This window comes from Pristiophorus japonicus, chromosome 17 (genome assembly GCF_044704955.1).
Source record: "Pristiophorus japonicus isolate sPriJap1 chromosome 17, sPriJap1.hap1, whole genome shotgun sequence".
NCBI classification, from domain to species: domain Eukaryota; kingdom Metazoa; phylum Chordata; class Chondrichthyes; family Pristiophoridae; genus Pristiophorus; species Pristiophorus japonicus.
Window position 1 is genome coordinate 62,628,870 of NC_091993.1, and position 21,221 is coordinate 62,650,090.

General features: G+C 50.6%; 1 protein-coding gene across 3 annotated transcripts in view; it reads right to left on the minus strand.

Annotated features, from left to right (window-relative positions):
• Positions 1-315: 315 nt before the first annotated feature.
• LOC139227761 (myosin-binding protein H-like) overlaps positions 316-21,221 on the minus strand; it is a 65,475-nt gene continuing 44,569 nt past the window's right edge. For all 3 annotated transcript variants that reach the window (XM_070858765.1, XM_070858767.1, XM_070858766.1), the window contains 2 exons: positions 3,751-3,805; positions 316-569 (listed from right to left, as the gene is read on the minus strand). In XM_070858765.1, coding sequence (XP_070714866.1) covers positions 3,786-3,805 — 20 coding nt within the window. In that variant the 3' untranslated portion in view covers positions 316-569; positions 3,751-3,785. The remainder of the gene's footprint in view (positions 570-3,750; positions 3,806-21,221) is intronic.

Consider the following 21,221-nt stretch of genomic DNA (forward strand, 5'->3'; position numbering starts at 1 on the left):
GCGCTCCACCAATTCTGGCCTTTTCACTCCACCATCGGTGGCCGAGCCTTCAGCTGCCAAGGCCCTAAACTCTGGAACTCCCTCTCTAAACCTCTCCGCTTCTCTAAGTCTCTCTCCTCCTTTAAGACTCTCCTTAGAACCGACCTCTTCATCTGTCCTTATGTTGCTCGGTGACAAATGTTCGAAAATCGGTCCTGTGAAGCACCTTGCGACGTTTTACTCCGTCAAAGGTGCTATATAAATGCATGTTGTTGTTGCCTTACCCATTTCACTGCAGAATGTGAGCAATTTGCTATTGAATAAAGACACTTCCAGACCTGTGTATAGTTTTTATTTGCTTCGCTGACTGCCAATTCTCAATGTCATTCCTTTTATTAATGTCACACACTATTTAAAAATATTAGTTCAGGGGAACAGCCGGAGGAAGAGTGATGTTGCCCGCAGTGCTGCTGACGGTGGAGTTCCCAGACACACAGAGGGAGCGCTCAATAATCCGAGCTCAGCACACAGGACAGCTGCAGCCTGTCCTTCCAGTCTACGCGGCAACAGGATGCTGACGTCCAATGCATCTATGATCAACAAACAAAAGCACAGGTCAAGCCCAAACACAGTGAGGTGCAACCTGACATCGCGCCAGCTGCATCAACACGGGGCAGCTTAAAGGGGCAGGCCCCTCCTTAAAGGGGCAGGCTCCCCATGGCAAACCCGCACGCCGTGGCACCAGTGTTGGACTGCACCCAGTGTGTGAGGATAGGCTCGCGTGGCATTTCGTTAAAACCAGTCCGCCGGCATCAACTGGGCCTGGAGCTTGTCGTGGACAGTTATCGGGCAACATGATGCCGGGCGGCCCATCTGTTCATAGGGGCCACCGCAAGAGGTGTAACTCTATGGGGAACCAGGTGAGGGTCTACCTTTCTATAGGGAACACAGCGAGTGTCCACCTGTTTATAGGGGACTCAGCGTGCATCCACCCGTTTATAGGGGACTCAGCTCATGTCCACCTGTTTATAGGGGACACAGCGTGCATCCACCTGTTTATAGGGGACACAGCGTGCATCCACCTGTTTATAGGGGACTCAGTGCATGTCCACTTGTTTATAGGGGACACAGCGTGCATCCACCTGTAGAGGACTCAGCGCGTGTCCACCTGTTTATAGGGGACACAGCGAGTGTCCATCTGTTTATAGAGGAGAGGTATGTGTAGCCTCTACACATACTTCCACTGAGGGTGTGACTGACAGACAGCGGCACGTATCCGGATGGTTCAGAGACCGAGGGAGAGGGCTCACCAGTTCTCAGAGACAGCACGAGAGGTCCTGATGGAGGAGGAGGGAGGTCCTCTACACGCCGGGGGGAAGGAGGCCACAGAGGCAACTAATGCAGCACATGTGGGAGGAGATCACCGAGAAGCACCGGGGGGGGGGGAAGGGGTTATAGATAGTCACTGGGGTAAGCACCAGGGGGGGAAGGGGTTATAGATAGTCACTGGGGTAAGCACCGGGGGGGGGGGGGAGACATGGTTATAGATAGTCACTGGGGTAAGAACTGGGGGGAAGGGTTATAGATAGTCACTGGGGTAAGCATCGGGGGGAAGGGTTATAGATAGTCACTGGGGTAAGCACCAAGGGGGAAATGGTTATAGATAGTCACTGGGGTAAGCACTGGGGGGAAGGGTTATAGATAGTCACTGGGGTAAGCACCAAGGGGGAAATGGTTATAGATAGTCACTGGGGTAAGCACTGGGGGGAAGGGTTATAGATAGTCACTGGGGTAAGCACCGGGGGGGGGGGGAAGGGTTATAGATAGTCACTGGGGTAAGCACCGGCGGGGAAGGGTTATAGATAGTCACTGGGGTAAGCACCGGGGGGGGGGGAAGGGTTATAGATCGTCACTGGGGGGGAAGGGTGATAGATAGTCACTGGGGTAAGCACCAGGGGGGAAGGGGTTATAGGGTTATAGTCACTGGGGTAGGAAGGGTTATAGATAGTCATTGGGGTAAGCACCGGGAGGAAGGGTTATAGATAGTCACTGGGGTAAGCACTGGGGGGAAGGGTTATAGATAGTCACTGGGGTAAGCACCGGGGGGAAGGGTTATAGATAGTCACTGGGGTAAGCACCAAGGGGGAAGGGGTTATAGATAGTCACTGGGGTAAGCACTGGGGGGAAGGGTTATAGATAGTCACTGGGGTAAGCACCGGGGGGGAAGGGTTATAGATAGTCACTGGGGTAAGCACCGGGGGGGGAAGGATTATAGATAGTCACTGGGGCAAGCCCCCGGGGGGAAGGGTTATAGATATTTGTAAGTGATGTTGGATTTGTTATTTTTACATCGTTTTTGCTCCAGATAAGTGGAGGTGGTGGTAATTGGGTCGTGGTGGAAGCGGTGATCGGTTTTATTGTGATCTTTGTGGGGAATGGGTTGAAAGGATTGAGTAAAGAGGTGGACATCTTGATCGATCCTCAGTCATGGAAGGTAAGGCTTCATGGCAAATGTGCTCTGCAGTCTGATGGTGGAGGATGTCGCTCAACAGCGGGCTTGAATTAGCTGGCAGAGCATTCTTCCCAGGAGCGGCCTGTCTATCTGGAATCCACTGGTCCTCCTCGTCTGCCTTGTCCTCCTCCTGAACCTCCTCCTCCTCCTGAACCTCCTCCTCCTCCTGAGGCTCCTGAATTAGTCCCTCTGGTACAGTTGCTGGTGCTAACAGCTGGTCTCTCATGATCGGCAGATTGTGGCGCAAGTCACCATGAATCTGGAGTCCACCTCACCCTCTTGTCCCTCTCGCCTCCAGCAGCTGGTGTTACTCTGCCTGCCTCACCTCCTCCCATTCCTCCCCCAGCCCAAGGGGAGCCCTAGCAACATCCCCATGACCGAGGGGAGCCCTAGCACCATCCACTTGACCGAGCATTCCCTTTCTCCTGGTGGATCCTACAGGATCTCCATTAACGTACAGTAGCACCGCGCTCACTCGCTTTTGGAGAAGTCCTCAGAGAAATCCCGGAATAAATGTCTGATGATGAAGTCTTGACCAAGTGTCCCAGAAAGTCTCCCGATGTATTTCAAAAGTCCTCTTCAAACGCGTGATGTCAGTCGGCAAGTGAGCCCTGAATGCTGAGCATGGCTCTAAGTAGTGCTCTCAATCCTCAGCAAGGAGTTGTTTACTCCTGTCCAGCTGGTTGCTGTTCGGAAAGGTCATTAATTTCAGCGATAGCCAGCAAAATGGCGTGCAGCCTCTTTAATGAGCGCTAGTGGCCACTGTAATTGTCAATCAGAGCCTTAACGATCCTCGGGTGGGCGTTCCCAGTGGGCGTTTCAACTCCTTTACCAAGATGGCGTCTTTCGCTAAAGGCAGGCTAACTAGGCCCCCATCTTGGCCAACTTGGAGACTCTTTAGCGCCTAAAGTATTTGGGGAAAATTGGCCCCACAGTATCCTAACCATCCTTTATCCCTCGACCGTCACTAAAAAACTGATTATCTAGTCATTCTTCCAATTTACTTTTTTGGGGGCGGGGGAGGCAGGGGTTGTGTGCAAATTGGCTGCACAGCAAGATCCCACAATGAGCCAGTCTGTTGCCTAAATAAAAGTGCCTGTATTTAAAAAGAATCCTTTGTCTAAAACGTACTGTGTGTCACTCTGGGGATGCGATTAGGTGAGACAGGGACACCAATTCTTTCTGTATTAAATCCCTGTGGTCTGATTGTTCCTCCACCCTGGGGCGGTTTCACTATTTCGAACATGCTGAAGCCTCACCTGCCTGGAGGAGCTGGTTCCGATGGGTCCGATCTTCACTGGGCCACAGGGACAGCTGCGGGGAGCAAAGAGCATTAGAGTCAGAGTGGAAAGAAAGGAAACAGATAGCGATATAGAGGGACAGAGAGAGGGGGATAGATAAAGAGACAGAGAGACTTGAGTACATAATCTAGGCTGACACTCCAGAGCAGTGCTGCACTGTCAAAGGTGCCATCTTTCGGATGAGATGTTAAACCGAGGCCCCGTCTGCTCTCTCAGGTGGATGGAAAAGATCCCATGGCACTATTTGAAGAAGAGCAGGGGCGTTATCCCCGGTGTTCTGGCCAATATTTATCCCTCAACCAGCATCACTAAAACAGATTATCTGGTCATTATCACATTGCTGTTTGTGGGAGCTTGCTGTGCGCAAATTGGCTGTCGCGTTTCACACATTACAACAATGATTGCACTCCAAAAGTACTTCATTGGCTGAGGACATGAAATGTGCTTTTTCTACATTGAGAGAAATAGATAGACAGAGAACACGATCAATGGAATGAGATAAAAACAGAGATAGAAAGAAATGGAGGGAGAGTGACAGAGACAGATAGAGAAGGAGAGAGGGAGAGAAATGGAGAGAGGGAGACAGAGAGAGAGAGAGAAATGGAGAGAGGGAGACAGAGAGAGAGAGAAATGGAGAGAGGGAGACAGAGAGAGAGAGAAATGGAGAGAGGGAGAGAAATGGAGAGAGGGAGAGAAATGGAGAGAGGGAGAGAATGAGAAAGAGAGAGAGGGAGACAGAGACAGAGATGGATAACATAGTCAGGGATTGACCATCCTCTTCAGATTCAGTGCGACAGCAGCCAGTTAGGTTAGTTCCAGATTGATTTCAAACACTAAGATCAGCAATGTATTGAGACGTTAAATGAATCCTTTCGGGGCACCAGACTGGCGAGGGCTGGGGAAATCTGTGACATCAGGCGGACTTGCTGGGTGCTCTGGGGCAGTACTACGCCCACCGAGATACGGAAGGGCAGCTGGGGCAGCCCACAGTCCCACATGCCAGCTGTGGGCCCCATCACACAGCTGGGTCAGGGGGCATTCCCGCTGCTGTGGCCAGGCCCAGCACAGAGCCACACCCATACCCTGAGCACAGCCTGCCTAGCCTGCACATTCCTCAGTTATACCCACCATGGATGGAGCAGGCGCTGTGTGTAGGCCTCAGCCCTGGCTCAGGGTGCAGCATTCTCGCGCCTGAGTCAGAGGTTTGTGGGAGTTCTCCCCGGTGTCCTGGGGCCAATATTTATCCCTCAACCAACATCATTAAAGCGGATTTTCTGGTCATTTTTCTCATTATGCTGTTTGTGGGAGCTTGCCTTGCGCAAATTGGCCACCGCATTTCCTACATTACAACAATGACTGCACTTCAAAATGTACTTCATCGGCTGTAAAGCTCTTTGGGACGTCCTGAGGTTATGAAAGAGGCTGTAGAAATGGCAGCCTTCAAAGGGCCGCAGCACTTTGAGGGGAGGTTCTGTACGGCCCTCACTGCATGGGTGTGAGCCTTATGGACAGGGAAGGGCCCGTTCCCCACCCTCCGTTCCCCATCCCCCGCTCCCCATCCCCACCTCCCGCTCCTCATCCCCCGGTCCCCACCCTCCTGCTCCCCACCCCCTACCCCCCCGCCCCACCTGCCCCCCACCCCCGCTCCATGCCACTTGTCGGGTGCTCCTGGAAGTGGCAGTGAGAGGGCTGAGGCACACCAAGGTGTAAGAGTGGAAAACGACCCAGGGATCCCCAGCTGTGATCCCGGGACTGGTGCGGGGTGCTTGGCTGCGATACTCTCAATGCCGAATAGCCTGCCAGCACTCACTGTGTAAAACAGTTCCATGTGGAGACAGTGTGTGAGAGCGTCGTGTGGGGAAGAGCTGGGTCACAGCAGAGGGAGGGTGGTCTACAGGCCAAGAGAGGCCGAGGACACACTGAGTGTGGAACAGGGTCCCACAGGATGGGTTAAAGCTCAGTCTCTGGAGGGGTGATAGAGAATTCAAACAGGCTGCATTTAGACAGGCTGTGAGAATACACAGACACCAAGTCAGAGATGCTACGTGAGTGGGAGCATGTTGCATTAAGTCATCAATCAACTTGACATTTTAGGACCTTGGGTAGCGAGCCAATTAAAAGGTTAAAAGACTATTAATTGAGCCAATAAGGTCAAAGAAGGCGAGTTCTTTTCTGTAAATTGATCCAGGTATAAGTACAGCCATTTTGACCATGTGGTCTCAGAAGGACAAAGACCTGGCTTAAAGCCAAGAGCTTGTTGCTGTCTGCCAGAATAAAGTTACATTAAAACTACAATCGGAGTTCGTATTTCATTGGAAATTAAGAGATCTAACAATTTTGGCGTCACGAACAGGATCGCTGAGGGAAGAAACTGAATTTTGGACATCGGACCTACATACTGAGGTAAGGACTCCTCTTTATAAAAGTCCTCGGTCAAAAGTCTAAATTCGCCTCTTCTTCTATGCGATTCCGAAAGCCTCCGGTTTGCGAACCCTCCGGTTGGTAGTCGGCTCGAGGTCCCATAGACGTCTAAACTTTGGCGGTGTGTTAGTTAATTAATCACCGACCTATTGATCAGCAAGAAAGCCGACGACTCGAGACCCCAGTAAAGAAATCAATATTATGGCAGCAGGAGATAAGAGCAAAGAATTGCCTACAACTGTTAAAGGTGGGCAAGCACCACCTGAAGTTTCGCTAGATTTAATTCTCGAACAGTTGAAAGAATACATAGAGCAACAATTCAACTTATCTAAAACCTGTATTAAGATCGAACAAAAGTACGGAACCTCCAAAGGACAATGGTCCTTGGACGAGATTAAAAGGGTCTGGGGAAAAACGACCCGTATGAAAAATAAAGAGCGAACCAGATGGTCCCTAGCGGTTATGGGACAGATTCGAAAGCGGAATGAAATTATAATGCGGTTCCGAACATGATCGAGAACTAACCAGTTTGTGCACAGCTGCGACAGAAAAAGCTTGAACTTGAAAAGCTGGAAGCGGAAGTTAAAGATCTTAAAGGTGAAATTAAAGAATGGAAAAAAATCATTAGGTCAAGAGACAGTAATAGGAAAAGGAAAATGTATCGGTCAATTCCCAGGGTACCCATGTTTGGATAAATTAAAAGCGCAAACCCGAAGACACGACCGAGGAATAGATACGAATTCTGAATCCTCCGACAATACAGGGTCGGAGGATGAAGAATTAGGGATGCGCTTTGCCCCGTTTAAAAAAAGACGAGTTGTAGTCAAATCAGAAGAGACTCCGGATGAGGGCGGAACCAAAGAAACGAGGAAAAGGGTGTACGAAAAATACTTAGTTCATGATCTGGCAGACCTAGAGAAAATTGATAAATGGTCCAAGGAATTGCCCAATCCAAAGAAAGGGGGAGTGAAAACGTGGGACCAATTGGACCGCTTAAGAAATATATATCAACTTCATCCCTGGGACGGAGTGCAAATTTTGACCATAATGGTGCCAAAAACACAGGGAAGAAAATTGCACGACAAGGTAGAGGAAGCTTTGGGGCAGGATGAGCAAGAATTAGACGCAGGATGGGAGGCGATTAAACACTGGCTGCAAGCCTTCAGTCCAGCTAAGGCAGACTGGGGAAAAATTGTAGCCTGCCAACAGAAAGGAACAGAGGAGTGGTTTAGATGCACATGGTTAGAACATTCGGGGGTATGAATAATACGGATGAGGAAATGGATGAACAAGTGTTTGGACCCCTGAAAGCAGCTTTCGTGGCAGGTCTAAAGCCAGAACTGTCCAAAATGCTTAAGGTAGTGTTACCGCACTGGGAAGGGAGAGGAACTACCTTTGCAGAGTTGGTGGATCAATGTAACCAATTAGATCGGGATATGGGAGCTAAAGTCCGAGCTGTACAGGCTATGGGATGGAAATCCCAGGATTCCGATAAACAGTCATTAGGAAAATTACCCGGAAAATGTCATTATTGTGGGAAAGAAGGTCACTGGGCCAAGAGGTGCAGGGCAAAACAGAAAGGTCGTGGCTGGGGAAGAGGACGCAGCCAGGGATACAATTCAGCCAACAAACCAGGCTTGTCACAAGATAACGACCTCATAGAAGCATTTAAGCGACTGACAATACAACAACAGAAGGAGTTACTTGGGATAGCCCACCCTGGCCCCCCTCCTCGCACTAATACAACAAAGGGGAGATGGGCTATATATAACTGTGAGGGTGGGCGATAAGGATGTGGACTGTCTTTTAGACACAGGGGCGGAATTAACATGCTTACCCCTACAATACGGAGACTTTTTGCCGTTGGATGGTAGGGCACGTACAGCCTATGGAGTTGGGGGCCATAAAATGGAAATTAAAAGGACAACACCGATACTTATAGGGCTGGGTCCACATGAACTAACCACGCCGGTCTGGATAGGCCCAGTAGATCAACCCCTTTTGGGAATGGACGTTCTAATCCAAGTAGATTCATCGTTGCATTTCAAGGATGGTCGGGTGACATGGTCAATTAGAACTTTGAAGAAAGAAGAATTGAAGGAACACCCGATATGGGCTAAAGATAAGAACGATTGTGGCCTACTCCAGATGGAGCCTGCGTCATTTACCGGGACCAAGCCTCCATGCACTAAACAGTATCCCATCAGTCCAACTGCCATCGCAAAAATCTTACCGGTTATTCAGCAATTGGAGAAACAAGGGGTGCTTATTAAAACACATAGCTCCTCCAATACCCCGTGTGGCCGGTACAGAAATCTAATGAGACTTGGCGTTTGACTGTCGATTATAGGAAAGCTAACCAGTGTATTGATCAAAAAGCTCCTTTGGTCGCAGATCCCTCCACCATTTTTAATGCCCTCAAACCGGAACATAAATATTTCTCGGTTATAGATATGGCCAACGGATTTTGGTCGGTGCCTCTGGCATCGGAGGTTCGACAGTGGTTTGCTTTCACGGTCCAAGGACAACAGTATACTTGGACCCGGTTACCGCAGGGTTTCCACAACAGCCCTACGGTATTCCACATGGCTTTACAAAGCCATTTGCGAGAATTACCTCCCCTGTCATCCACAGTCATCCAATATGTAGACGATATCCTGCTAGCTTCAAACACGGAAGACCAGCATGAACAAGATTTACGAGCTTTGCTGGACCACCTTCGGCTGAAAGGATATAAAGCCAGCATCGACAAAGCACAAATATCCCAAGAAGAGGTTGTATACCTGGGACAAAAGATTTCACAAGGAAAGAGAGAACTTACCCAGGATAGAACTGCAGCCATTCGGGCTGCTAAAAAACCCACCACTATTCAGGAACTAAGGTCTTTTTTGGGATTGTGTAACTTTAACAGAAATTTGATTGACTCCTTCACACAGCTTGCTCAGCCATTGAATAATATTTTAAAGGGGAAACGTGCCTCTAAAGAAGCCATCACCCTCACTAAGGAACAGCAAGAGGCCTTCCTGAGTTTGAAAAAGGCTTTGTGTTCGGCACCGGCTCTGGGAATCCCGCTAGTGGTTAGCCATTTACCCTGTTTGTTCATGAGAAAGAAGGATATATGACAGCTATACTGATACAAGAACATGGGGATCGGCAAAGACCTATTGGCTATTATTCGGCAAAACTGGATGCGGTAGCCCTCGGGTGGGGAAGTTGCCTAAGGGCTATGGAAGCTACATGTCGAGCGATAATGATCACTGCGGGTCTAGTCCTCGACCAAAAGCTGATTGTCAAGTGTCCCCACACCGTACACGCTTTGCTGTCTATGAATAGAATGTCTCAGGTGACGGCAGCTCGATGGACCCGCTGGACAGCAGTTTTGGAAGCTCCTAATCTCCATATCGTCCGGGCCAGCCCGGTTAATCTCACAACTATGCTCCCAATGTCAGAATCGAGGGAGCAAGAGGGGGGAGAATGTGAAGAGCATGACTGCGTGGAGATTTTAAAAGAAACAGAAGAAGCAGCCTTAGCAGCAGAGGAGCCTCTGCACAACCCAGACCTCATCCTGTTTGCAGATGGTTCCTCCTTTGTTGACAATGGTACCAGAAAAGCAGGATGGGCAGTTACAACCTTATATGAGGTAGTGGCAAAAGGATGTTTACCCTCAGGAACGTCAGCACAACAGGCTGAGTTACGGGCCCTGTCAGAAGCATGTCGAATAGCAGAAGGACAGACAGCTAATGTCTACATAGATTCGCATTATGCTTTTGGAGTCGCTCACGACTTTGGTCTGTTATGACGTAAAAGAGGATTCCTCACTGCTGCTGGTACACCTATCCGAAATGGAAAAGAAGTCCGAGATTTACTGGAGGCCATACAATTACCTTAGGAAGTGTCCATCCTGAAGTGTAAGGCCCATACCAAGGAAAATACCACGGCAGCACAGGGAAATGCCCTAGCCGACCAGGCAGCTAAAGATGCCGCCTCACAGGGCGTTCCTCCAGAAGAACCAACACAGATGTGCAGATTGAAAGCACTCAGGACTCTGACACGAAACCTTCAAACAATGCAAGGCGAGGGCTCCTGAGAGGAAAAATGGACATGGATTGAGGCAGGAATTAAGCTATGTGAAGATGGTGTCTGGAGACAAAGAGTTACCGACAAGCCAGTCGCGCCACAAACGCTTATGCCTTTTTTAGCCCAACAGATCCATTCGTGGGGACACTTGGCCTCACAACAGATGACGGCACAGTTCCAGAAAAGCTGGTGGGGTTGGGGATTTAAAAAACATGCCCAGCTCGTAACAGACCGCTGTGTGGTCTGCCAGAAAAATAATTCTGGACCCATCACGGTAATGCCCCAGCTGAGGCCCCCTGCCCCTGTCGGACCATTCCAGCATCTGCAGGTTGATTATATATCTCTTCCTTCATGCCAAGGATACACTAACATTCTTGTCATGGTCGACAGATTCTCTAGATGGGTAGAAGCTGTCCCAACTAAAAGAGCCACAGCCAATCACACTGCAAAGGTCTTGTGTAAGGATTACATTCCCCGATGGGGAGTCCCGAGTAGCATTGACTCAGATCAGGGAACACACTTCACAGGTGCTGTCTGCCAAGAAGTCTGTAGGTTACTGAACATTACGTGGGATTTACACTGTCCTTATCATCCACAATCATTAGGACAAGTAGAGCGAATGAATCGAACTCTGAAACAACAGCTTGCCAAATATCACCAAGAAGGAACACCATGGCCCCAGGCACTACCAATAGTGCTATGTAGCATTAGGGCAACCCCGAACAGAACTACAGGTCTAAGCCCATTTGAAATTATAACAGGAAGACTCATGTCGCTGCCAGGAGCTATCGATTTACGGAAAGCTGATGTTCACTTAATGAGTGACACTTTGTTATCATACTGTCAGAACTTAACCAATGCTATTGGTTCTGTTTCCCGACAGGTATCGGCAGCTTGGGGTAATCCACCCGAAGGAGGACATGACATCATCCCGGGAGTCTGGGTGTATGTGAAAAAGTTGCATAAAGAACCTTTGGGTGCCAAGTGGGAGGGACCTTATCAAGTGTTATTGACCACCCAGGCAGCTGTTAAAGTCCAAGGAAAGAAAGCCTGGATCCACGCTTCACATGTTAAACGAGCACCCATAACTGAAGCTGAAATCTAATAAGGATAATTACTTTTTGCCAAAAATGCATAAATTTACTGTATTACTGATTGTAGGTATTCTAGGTATAGGCCTACTTCTTACTAGCCGATCCTCTGCACCAAAGGGAAATAGTAGGGTAGCAAGGGAATTACATGTAAATACCTTTTTATATATGTCATACATTTATGCCAAACAAGGTAACATTTCTAGTTGTTGGGTGTGTGCGCATATTCCTATTCACTCAAAGGGAGGGATTCCCTTGAGGCCAGTTCCCTTGAATATCTCGGAAATGGCTGAGTAGATAATTAATCAAAACAAAACAGGCAATGCGCTTCAGGATACGGAAAACTGGGCACGTAAATGGAAGTCAGCAGGTTACAATCTGACTACCTTTGAAGGGGGATAGCAACCGTGCTACAATAATTCTAAACGGCCCCCATTTTTTGTTATCATTAATACAACGGGAATAGGAAGACCGGGAGAATCGGTCTGTCTGATTAGAAACATCAAAGAAGGCCAAAATATGGGGTATAGTAACTGTCCCGGAATTATAATATAATTAAGCCATGGAACCGTCCAAACTGGGCCGATATGGGAATTTTTAACGTAACGGGGATTCTGAATAAAACAGATGGAAATGGACAGGCCCCGGAGTGTTGCTGACAAAGAAACAGCTAACATTCATTGCCTATAATGGCACCTATTGGGTGTGTGGCCACAAGGCCAACACTTGGCTGCCCCAGAATTGGACGGGATCCTGCTATTTAGCCTACATTGTACCTTATATGTATCATATAAAGTCACTGTCGGAACATTTACACCGTCCTAAGAGAGCTATCACAGAAACAGAGAGGTTCTTTGCTATTCTGATCCCCAGGTATGGGACCGCCAGACTGGCAAGGGAATCCATTAACATGGCATCCGTTGTGGAACGGGTAGCCAATGATACCTCAGAGGCCCTAGTTAAAATCAATGCAGAAATGGTAGCAATCCGCACAGTAGCCCGACAGAATAGACTGGCCCTTGATTACATCCTGGCTGAAAAGGGAGGTACTTGCGCCCTACTCGGAACTGAGTGTTGCAAGTACATTCCAGATAGCTCCGAAGAAATTACCCACTTAGCGGAGCATATCCAAAAGGAGGTAGAAAAACTTAAGCAACCCCCATCATTCACTTTGTGGAGCGGAGCCACTGAATGGCTAGGTTCAATAGGAACTTCATTGGTGGAAGGTTTAATTCTATTTGTTGTAATTGTTTTACTTTTATATTGTTTGTTTATGTTGATTAAATGTTGTTGCAACCAGACCGGCTGTAGCTGCTGTCCCGCATGTGAGACACCTTGCAGGTCCCAGCAGACCGTCTGTACGTGGCACAGGAGTATGTTATGCTTAAGGGAAGGTTGTTTACTGGTTGAACTAAGATATTGATTTGGATTAAATTGGAATAAGGTTAATTAACCTACTAAAACCAGACTTCCATTGTAGCCACGATGGAACTCGGGTTGGTGTAAATTTGTGTGGAAGCTACTAGTCCGGACATGTGGTGAAACACATCAACACATTTTAGAAAGAAACTCTATTAACATGTATGAAATTATTTTGTAGAATGCTTAACCAGTGATAGCTGATGTTTTATGATTCAGTTTGTGAAAGAATCAAAGGGTGGATTGATAGAGAATTCAATCAGGCTGCATTTAGACAGGCTGAGAGAATACACAGACACCAAGTCAGAGATGCTACGTGAGTGGCAGCATGTTGCATTAAGTCATCAATCAACTTGACATTTTAGGACCTTGGGTAGCGAGCCAATTAAAAGGTTAAAAGACTATTAATTAAGCCAATAAGGTCAAAGAAGGCGAGTTCTTTTCTGTAAATTGATCCAGGTATAAGTACAGCCATTTTGACCATGTGGTCTCAGAAGGACAAGAGCTTGTTGCTGTCTGCCAGAATAAAGTTACATTAAAACTACAATCGGAGTTCGTATTTCATTGGAAATTAAGAGATCTAACAAGGGGGAGGGAATCAACTGTGAGAGGGGAGGGCGGAAAACTGAGACGGGAGAGGGGGAGGGACGTGGCTGCAGAGATAGTGGATGCACTGGTTGTGATCTACCAAAATTCTCTGGATTCTGGGGAGGTCCCAGCGGATTGGAAAAACACAAATGTAACGCCACTATTTGAAAAAGTGGCAGAAAAAAGCAGGTAACTATAGACCAGTTAGCCTAACATCTGTCGTTGGGGAAAATGCTGGAGTCCATTATTAAAGAAGTCATCATCATCACAGGCAGTCTCTCGAACCAAGGATGACTTGCTTCCACGTCAATCAAGCAGAGTCAGTTTTATCATGTTTGACAAATTTGCTGGAGTTCTTTGAGCAGGGTGGATAAAGGGGATTTCCAGAAGGCATTCGATAAGGTGCCACATAAAAGGCTACTGCACAAGATAAAAGTTCACGGGGTTGGGGGTAATATATTAGTATGGATAGAGGATTGGCTAACTAACAGAAAACAGAGAGTCGGGATAAATGGGTCATTTTCTGGTTGGCAAACAGTAACTCGTGGGATGCCGCAGGGATCAGTGCTGGGGACCCAACTATTTACAATCTATATTAATGACTTGGATGAAGGGACCGAGTGTAATGTAGCCAAGTTGATGATACAAAGATGGGTGGGAAAGCAAATTGTGAGAAGGACGCAAAAAATCTGCAAAGGAATATAGACAGGCTAAGTGAGTGGGCACAAATCTGGTGGATGGAGTATAATGTGGGAAAATTTTGGTAGGAAAAATAAAAAAAGCAAATTATTCTTTAAGTGGGGAGCGATTACAAAATGCTGCAGTACAGAGGGACCTGGGGGTCCTTGTACATGAAACAAAAAAAGTTAGTATGCAGGAACAGCAAATAATCAGGAAGGCAAATGGAATGTTGGCCTTTATTGCAAAGGGGATAAAAGCATAGAAGTCCTGCTACAACTGTACAGGGTATTGGTGAGGCCACACCTGGAGTACTGTGTACAGTTTTGGTCTCCTTATTTAAGGAAGGATATACTTGTATTGGAGGCAGTTCAGAGAAAGTTCACGAGGTTGATTCCTGAGGTGAAGGGGTTGACTTATGAAGAAAGGTTGAGCAGGTTAGGCCTATACTCATTGGAGTTTAGAAGATTGAGAGGCGATCTTACTGAAACATATAAGATTCTGAGGGGGCTCGACAGGGTAGATGCAGAGAGACTGTTCACCTTCATGGGGGCAATCTAGAACTAGGGGGCACAGTTTCAGAATAAGGGGTCGCCCATTTAAAACGGAAATGAGGAGGAATTTCTTCTCTCAGAGGGTCGTGAATCTTTGGAATTCCCTGCCCCAGAAAGCTGTGGAGGCTGGGTCATTGAATATATTTAAGGTGGAGATAGACAGATTTTTGTATGATAGGGGAGTCAAGGGTTATGGGGAGCGGGCGGGATCAGACCAGCCTTGATCTTATTGAATGGCGGAGCAGGCTCGAGGGGAGAGGGAGGGGATAAAGAGCGAGTGGGGTTGTCAGGAGCCCGATGTTGGGTTCAGGGGCTGTGAGCAGAGACCTGGGGTCAGACGCCAGGAGTCGGGTTCAGGGGTCATGGGTCAGAGGCTTTGTGTCAGGAACCGGGGATATTGTTTGGGGGTCAGAGGTCGGGGCCATACAATCATGAGCGTCTAGAGGTGCACCAATCCAATCTTTTCGACAGGCCCAGGTATTGGGGGTAGAAAGTTCAGCTCATGGTCAAAGAGGAGCTGGGGTTTGTGTGGCAGCAGCAGGCTGAGTGGATATGGATTGAGTCGGTTCCAGGGGATTGCTCCATTATTTGCTGTTGTTGAACTGTAGGAGGTTCGCTCATTGTGGGGCCGGGCTCACGGGTGAAGGACAGGGCGACATCCCTGGAACCAGAGTCCAGCACCAGGAGAGAGGGACCAGGGGAGAGGGACCCGGGCCAGGGGAGAGGGACCCGGGCCAGGGGAGAGGGACCCGGGCCAGGGGAGAGGGAGCCGGGCCAGGGGAGAGGGACCCGGGCCAGGGGAGAGGGGCCTGAGCCAGGGGAGAGGGACCCGGGCCAGGGGAGAGGGGCCTGAGCCAGGGGAGAGGGACCAGGGACAGGGGAGAGGTACCAGGGCCAGGGGAGAGGGGCCTGAGCCAGGGGAGAGGGACCCGAGCCAGGGGAGAGGAGCCTGAGCCGGGGGAGAGGGACCCGGGCCGGGGGGGAGGGACCAGGGCCGGGGGGGAGGGACCAGGGCCGGGGGGGAGGGACCAGGGCCGGGGGGGAGGGACCTGAGCCGGGGGAGAGGGACCCGAGCCGGGGGAGAGGGAGCAGGGGAGAGGGACCTGAGCCAGGGGAGAGGGACCAGGGCCAGGGGAGAGGGACCAGGGCCAGGGGAGAGGGACCAGGGCCAGGGGAGAGGGACCAGGGCCAGGGGAGAGGGACCAGGGCCAGGGGAGAGGGACCTGGGCCAGGGGAGAGGGGCCTGGGCCAGGGGAGAGGGGCCTGGGCCAGGGGAGAGGGACCAGAGCCAGGGGAGAGCGACCAGAGCCAGGGGAGAGCGACCAGAGCCAGGGGAGAGCGACCAGAGCCAGGGGAGAGCGACCAGAGCCAGGGGAGAGGGACCAGGGCCAGGGGAGAGGGACCAGGGCCAGGGGAGAGGGACCAGGGCCAGGGGAGAGGGACCAGGGCCAGGGGAGAGGGACCAGGGCCAGGTGAGAGGGACCAGGGCCAGGGGAGAGGGGCCTGAGCCAGGGGAGAGGGACTAGGGCCATGGGAGAGGGGCCTGAGCCAGGGGAGAGGGACGAGGGCAGGAAATGTGAGCGTCCTGCCATGGTGGAAGAGGTTGCCCTTTTAAATAAGTAACAGGGGTAATTAAGTATTGGGGCAGATATCTGTGAACTGCTCCCCAATCAGGACTGTGCTCCAATACCTGGCCTCTGCTCTCACACTGAGGGCTGAACCCGGGCGATTGGCTCTCGAGATGTCATGTGAACATGCCACTGCTGGAAAATGCAACGATCGGGCTTGGGACCGGGATCGCTGGTGATGCCGCCCGGGGTCGAACAGCACACGGCATGGAGAGTGGCCTCATGGGTAAGTGAACGCAGGGGCCAGCACTGGTGTGACTGAGGGGAAAGGTCAGCGTTTGCTGGGGTGGGGGGATGGGTTGGTGGGGAGGTCAACGTTTTCTGGGGGGAAGGGGTTTGCTGGGGTAGTGGGGATGGGATGGGGGGAAAAGGTCAGGATTTGCTGAGGTGGGGGGAGGGGTTGGGGGGAAGGTCAGCGTTTGCTGGGGTGGGGGGGAGGGGTTGGGGGGGAAGCGTTGGGGAAAGGTCAGCGTTTGCTGGGGTGGGTGGGAGGGGTTTGGGGGAAAGGTCAGCATTTGCTGGGTGTGGGGAGGGGTTGGGGGGAAAGGTCAGTGTTTGCTGGGGTGGGGGAGGGTTTGGGGGGAAAGGTCAGTGTTTGCTAGGGTGGGGGAGGGTTTGGGGCGAAAGGTCAGAGTTTGCTGGGGTGGGGGAGGGTTTGAGGGGAAAGGTCAGCGTTTGCTGGGGTGGGAGAGGGTTTGGGGGGAAAGATCAGTGTTTGCTGGGGTGGAGGAGGGTTTGGGGGGAAAGGTCAGTGTTTGCTGGGGTGGGGGAGGGTTTGAGGGGAAAGGTCAGCGTTTGCTGGGGTGGGAGAGGGTTTGGGGGGAAAGATCAGTGTTTGCTGGGGTGGAGGAGGGTTTGGGGGGAAAGGTCAGTGTTTGCTGGGGTGGGGGAGGGTTTGAGGGGAAAGGTCAGCGTTTGCTGGGGTGGGGGAGGGTTTGAGGGGAAAGGTCAGCGTTTGCTGGGTGTGGGGAGGGGTTGGGGGGAAAGGTCAGCGTTTGCTGGGTGTGGGGAGGGATTGGTGTGGTTAGGGTTTGCTGGGTGTGGGGAGGGGTTGGGGGGAAAGGTCAGTGTTTGCTGGGTGTGGGGAGGGGTTGGTGTGGTTAGGGTTTGCTGGGGTGGGGGGGAGGGGTTGGGGGGAAAGGTCAGCGTTTGCTGGGGTGGTGGGGGGGGGGCGGTGTGGCCGCAGTGTGGTGACGCGAGTCTGAGGAAGGATATTGCGGAGGAAGCACAGAGCGAGTGTAAAGCTGCCCTTACTGTGCTTGGCCCAGCACCCCCAGCTCGGATAACACCTAATGGGCTATGGATTCCTCTCGGGACATTCCGTGTGGGATTTGGCCGAGGGGCTGAGCTTATTTTGGTACGGAGCTGGATCAGAACCAACTGCCTGAACACGATCCTTTCTCCGTGCTAAACGACTCTCGGCGGTAAGTGGCCAGCATTGGCACGGCCCCAGGTTTGAAGAGAAATGCAGGGTATTTAGGGCATCGGGAACCGTGTTCTTTAACATCATTCTCTCACGATCTGATGCCAATAGAGACTCGCTAGGACCCATCTGCACTGTCACTGGACCTAAAAGATCCCATGGCACTATTTTGTCCTGGCCAATATTTATCCCTCAATCAACTTAACAAAAACAGATGATCTGGTCAGTATCACATCGCTGTTTATGGGAGCTTGCTGTGCGCAAGTTGGTTGCCACGTTTCCCACATTACAATAGTGACCACACTCCAAAAGTACTTCATTGGCTCTGAAGCGCTTTGAGACGTCCGGTGGTCATGAAAAGGCGCTATATAAATGCAAGACTTTCTTTCAGTTATGTTCCTGTTCACTGACAGTGATTTATGATGGGATATAAAGCTCACTCGCCTTGTACACTGCTGTACAGGATGTCTGTGCAAGGTGTGAGGTTAAAGGGGATTTGAATGCTACCTGGTCAAGGTGAGGGAGGGTTTGGGGCTGGCTGTGATTATATTTCACCATCAATGTAGATGTGCCTGAGCTACTACAGTTGAATACCCCGACCCTGAATACGCCCCATTCATCTGTGCATTTGATCCCTAGTCACTGACTCCGCCCCCTCCCTGCCCACTGTCTGAGACTCAACCAAATGTTCACAACCTTGGTGACCTATCTGATCCTGAGCTGAGCTCCTAACCCCCCCTATCCACCTCACCCTTCTCCGCTCCTGCCTCAGCTCATCTGCTGCTGAAACCCTCATCCATGCCTTTGTTACCTCCACCTTGCAGCCTCTGCAAACTTGAGCTCAGTCAATACTCTGCTGTACATACTCTAACTCGCACCAAGTCCCGTTCATCCATCACCCCCTGTGCTCACTGCCCCGTGTCCTAACTCGCACCGAGTCCCGCTCACCCATCACCCCCTGTGCTCACTGCCCCGTGTCCTAACTCGCACCGAATCCTGCTCACCCATCACCCCCTGTGCTCACTGCCCCGTGTCCTTGCTCGCACCGAGTCCCGCTCACCCATCACCCCCTGTGCTCACTGCCCCGTGTCCTAACTCGCACCGTCCTAACTCGCACCAAGTCCTGCTCACCCATCACCCCCTGTGCTCACTGCCCCGTGTCCTAACTCGCACCGTCCTAACTCGCACCAAGTCCTGCTCACCCATCACCCCCTATGCTCACTGCCCCGTGTCCTAACTCGCAACGTCCTAACTCGCACCAAGTCCTGCTCACCCATCACCCCCTGTGCTCACTGCCCCGTGTCCTAACTCGCACCCATCCCATTCACCAATCACTCACTGTGCTCACTGCCCCGTGTCCTAACTCGCACCCATCCCGTTCACCAATCACTCACTGTGCTCACTGCCCCGTGTCCTAACTCGTACCCATCCCGTTCACCAATCACTCCCTGTGCTCACTGCCCCGTATCCTAACTCGCACCAAGTCCTGCTCACCCATCACCCCCTGTGCTCACTGCCCCGTGTCCTAACTCGCACTGTCCTAACTCGCACCAAGTCCTGCTCACCCATCACCCCCTGTGCTCACTGCCCCGTGTCCTAACTCGCACCCATCCCGTTCACCAATCACTCACTGTGCTCACTGCCCCGTGTCCTAACTCGTACCCATCCCGTTCACCAATCACTCCCTGTGCTCACTGCCCCGTATCCTAACTCGCACCGAGTCCTGCTCACCCATCACCTCCTGTGCTCGCTGACCGACACTGGCTCCTACGCCAGCAACATCTCAATATTCAAAAACTCATCTTCCTGTTCTAATCCCTCATGGCCTCTGCCCTCCCTATCTCTGCAATCTCCTCCAGCCCTATTGCCCTCCGAGATACCTGCGCTCCTCCAATCCTGGCCACGTGTGCAACCCGACTTCAATGGGAGAGAGGGTGGGGAGAGGGGACAGAGGGGAATGAGGGTGGGGAGAGGGGAGTGAGTGTGGGGAGAGGGGTGAGGGTGGGGAGAGGGGAATGAGGGTGGGGAGAGGGGAATGAGGGTGGGGAGAGGGGAATGAGGGTGGGGAGAGGGGAATGAGGGTGGGGAGAGGGGTGAGGGTGGGGAGAGGGATGAGGGTGGGGAGAGGGGTGAGGGTGGGGAGAGGTAGGGTGGCCTCCAATGCTAACGTCAGTGCCTGTGCGCCAGTGGTTCTGAATTGCAGTAAACAGATTGGGTCGAAAGATGATACTGTGGTTCAGGAGCAACAATCAATAAAGTTCAAGAGACTGAGACTCCTGGGCAGGTGTAGGTGTTGGGGGGGCGGGGTGGGGCAGCTGAGGGAGTGGTGGGCTGTACATAAGAACATAAGAAAGAGGAGCAGGAGTAGGCCATTTGACCCCTCGAGCCTGCTCCGCCATTCAATAAGATCATGGCTGATCCGATCTTGGTCTCAATTCCACTTCCCTGCCTGCTCCCCATAACCCTTCACTCCCTTATTGTTCAAAAATCTGTCTTATCTCCACTTTAAATATATTCAATGACCCACCCTCCACAACTCTCTGGGGCAGAGAATTCCACAGATTTATGAACCTCTGAAAGAAGAAATTCCTTCTCATCTCCGTTCTAAAAGGGCTGCCACTTATTCTGAAACTATGCCCCCTAGTTCTCGATTCCCCCACGAGGGGAAACATTCTCTCTGCAGCAATCTTGTCGCGCCCCCTCAGTATCTTATAAGTTTTAATAAGATCACCTCTCCTTCTTCTAAACTCCAGTGAGTACAGGCCCAACCTGCTCAACCTTTCTTCATAAGTCAACCCTCTCATCTCTGGAATCAACCCAGTGAACCTTCTCTGAACTGCCTCCAATACAAGTATATCCTTCCTTAAATACGGAGACCAAAACTGTACGCAGTACTCTAGGTGTGGCCTCACCAATACCCTGTACAGTTGTAGCAGGACTTCTCTGCTTTTATACTCTATCCCCTTTGCAATAAAGGCCAACATTCCATTTGCCTTCCTGATCACTTGCTGTGCCTGCATACTAACTTTTTATGTTTCATGCACAAGGACCCCCAGATCCCTCTGTACTGCAGCACTTTGTAATCTCTCTCCATTTAAATAATAATTTGCCTTTTTATTTTTCCTGCCAAAGTGGATAACCTCACATTTTCCCACATTATACTCCATCTGCCAAATTTTTGCTCACTCACTGAACCTGTCTACATCCCTTTGTATATTTTCTATGTCCTCTTCACAACTTGCTTTCTCACCCATCTTTGTATCATCAGCAAATTTGGCTACAGTATGCTCGTTCCCTTCATCCAAGTCATTAATATAGATTGTAAATAGTTGAGGCCCCAGCACCGATCCCTGTGACACCCCACTAGTCACTGTTTGCCAACCGGAAAATGACTCATTTATCCCAACTTTGTTTTCTGTTAGTCAATCCTCTATCCATGCTAATATATTACCCCCATGCCCGTGCGCTCTTATCTTGTGCAGTAACCTTTTATGTGGCACCTTATCAAATGCCTTCTGGAAATCCAAATACACCACATCCACTGGTTCCC